Source organism: Apaloderma vittatum, unplaced genomic scaffold (genome assembly GCF_000703405.1).
Source record: "Apaloderma vittatum isolate BGI_N311 unplaced genomic scaffold, ASM70340v1 scaffold17672, whole genome shotgun sequence".
Classification (NCBI taxonomy): domain Eukaryota; kingdom Metazoa; phylum Chordata; class Aves; order Trogoniformes; family Trogonidae; genus Apaloderma; species Apaloderma vittatum.
The window spans coordinates 8527-11042 of record NW_009702060.1 but is presented as its reverse complement, the minus strand read 5'-3'; the positions used below and the strand labels follow the sequence as shown (position 1 = coordinate 11042).

The 2516-nt window shown below is 42.3% G+C and overlaps 1 protein-coding gene across 1 annotated transcript in view; it reads right to left on the bottom strand.

Moving 5' to 3' along the window:
• CNTRL (centriolin) overlaps window positions 1-2516 on the bottom strand; it is a gene marked incomplete at its 5' end in the record, with an annotated part of 17090 nt that overhangs the window by 7233 nt on the left and 7341 nt on the right. Inside the window, 6 exons of the mRNA XM_009879397.1 lie at window positions 406-532; window positions 649-789; window positions 925-1055; window positions 1441-1633; window positions 1850-2058; window positions 2376-2515. Coding sequence (XP_009877699.1) covers window positions 406-532; window positions 649-789; window positions 925-1055; window positions 1441-1633; window positions 1850-2058; window positions 2376-2515 — 941 coding nt within the window. The remainder of the gene's footprint in view (window positions 1-405; window positions 533-648; window positions 790-924; window positions 1056-1440; window positions 1634-1849; window positions 2059-2375; window position 2516) is intronic.

Below are 2516 nucleotides of genomic sequence, written 5' to 3'. Positions count from 1 at the left end.
CAAGAACAAGCACAGAACCCTCTTTCCTGCCAGAGATCTGTTTTAATTCCATAACACACAAGGAGCCCAGGAGCTTCATTTGCTAAACCTGTATAATAAAGCCAAGACCAAGGACTAAGTTCTGATCTGGGCAGTGCAGTCTCATACCTCAGGGAGTTAAGTTTCTTATTCTGAAATGCAGTCATAATAGAACACTCTCGCAGTAACCTTTACTATGCAGGAATGTCAGCGAGACTGGGATTGTACTTATTATGGGACAAAATAAGACCAATTCCAATTACCAACATAAAACTTAGGACGTAAATTCTTCAGACAAGGCAGTTCAGAACTTAAGACCCTTCTCAGCTTTCAATTATATCAAAACCAACAAAACTGATAGTCCAGAATTAATAAGATAAGCCTTGCCTGATCTTTCAGTCTTTCCAGTTCAGTTTTCTTGCCCTGAAGAAGGCTTTCAGCTTCTCTAAGGATTTCGAGGTGATGTTCTTCATTACCTTCTGCAACCTGAATATCGCCTTGAAGCTTCTGAAGACTGGCAGCAAGGATAAAAACACGACTCAGAAGAAACAGGAATACCTTAGGCATAAACTTACTGGAGGAGAACATCATTTTCTCTAATAAAGTTAATGGTAAATTAAAAGTACGTACCTTTCAGTTAGCATTTCTATCTTCTGGTTTAACGACTGGAACTCAGAGTTTCTTGCAGCCACCATTTTGTTGATTTCCTTCAAAACACCTTCTTGTTCCCTCTTACGCTGTTCCAAATCCCTTGTATCCTCCTGCAATAACCTGAAAAAGCATTTATGCCTTTTCATATTAGTGCTTTTGGAGAGGGAAGAGCTGTTAAAATACTATCTTGATATTTGAAAGAATCTTGTTCTTCTCCTCATCCCCATTTGAGACAAATTCCCAGGAAGAGTGTACCTTAATTGCTGATTTGCTTTCACAAGTTTAGTGGCCACATCCTGAGCCCTTCGCTCGAGCTCCTTCGCCTCACTTTCAGTACAGGACAAATGCTGTTTGGCGTGATTGTACTTCTGAACAGTGTCTTTAGCCTAGAGCAAAAGTTGAAGGTTACGGAGCCAGTACGTTCCCACCTTGTGCTTTCCACACGGCTGACCTGTGGGTTAGCTGCCTCAAGATCACCTCCTCCTGGCTCCAGTGTTCCGCCTGAGCCTCCTCCCTCTCTTTATCACAAAGCAGAATGTTTTCTCCTCTCTCAACCAGAGCAGAAAAGCTTCCTCCTCTTTGGCACAGACTGAAACATTTTCTTTTAGCACAGGTTATCCCACGACTTATTTTCACACTGAGGCATTTTTAAGAGGTTCCAGGTTATCCAAGCGAAAACGAACTGCTTAGGCAAACAAAAATCCTCTGCTTAAAACTACCTAAATGCAACACGCAAATCCTTCTGCACTTAAGAGTTATGGCTTTACTTACTTTCCCCCGTGTGGTCTCAAGTTCCACTTCAGCTTCTGACAGCAGCCTGTCTGCCTCTCTGAGCTCCGCTCGTCGTTTCAGAAGAGTCTTCTCCAGACACTCAATTTCATCTGCAATATCTTCATGATGTTTAAGAGACTTTTCTAACTGCAGTTCTGCAATGAGGTTGTCAGTGTAGCCTTCAATAAAGTCCCTGAAAGGTCAGGAAGAAAGACGTGGAATTAAAATACAAAAAGCCAGAGGCCCCATGCCTCTTGAGGTTCTAGTCCATTTACCTTAATTATAAATCTACATTAAATTATGTTACATTTACATGAATTGTAAAGGAGTCAAAATTGACTTTTACTGGGCAAAAGTTTAGGTATTTGCACATGCTTACTACAAACGTGTTCCAGGGCAATATTCTTACTTGCGTTTGTTACGTTTTTGAGCTGCTTGTCGGAGCTCTGCCACTTCACGTTCTAACTCTTCTCTCTCATGCAGAAGTTCTTCAACGTTCTGATGCAATTTTTCCACCTCTTTTTTGCATTTATGCTCAGCCGCCTCTGACAATTTATCTTTGTATTTCCGAGACTTTAAATAATACACGGTATCTTCTAGCCTTGAGACCTCGCTCTCCTACATACAGGAAATAGAACAACAAAAATATCAAGACCTCTTTTTTTATTCCAGTCCTCCGGAGACACAGGAGCAGCTACAGATAACAAAGACCAGACTATTAGCACTGAAGACAGATCATTCTTCTCAGCAAGCGCTCTCGGATCAGAACCTTCCTAGCAGGGACTTTAGTTTAACAAAAAAAATAATAATAGTTTAATCTGTGAAAATTAAGGTTTGGTTTTTGCATTTTTTTTGGAGAAAGCATATGTTAAAAGCTCTTCCTAATTAAATCGCTTGCGTATGGTTCGATTTGCAGCTTACAGCTCCCTCCTTACCAAGCCGTGATGCTCGGGCACGTTGCAGTGAAGCACTCCCGTGGGAATGAGCGGGACGGTGAAGTTTGGCGGCAGCGGGCCGTACACCACCGGGGCTCCGGCGGGAGGGGGGCCGTAGATAACTGATCCGGGAGCAACGGG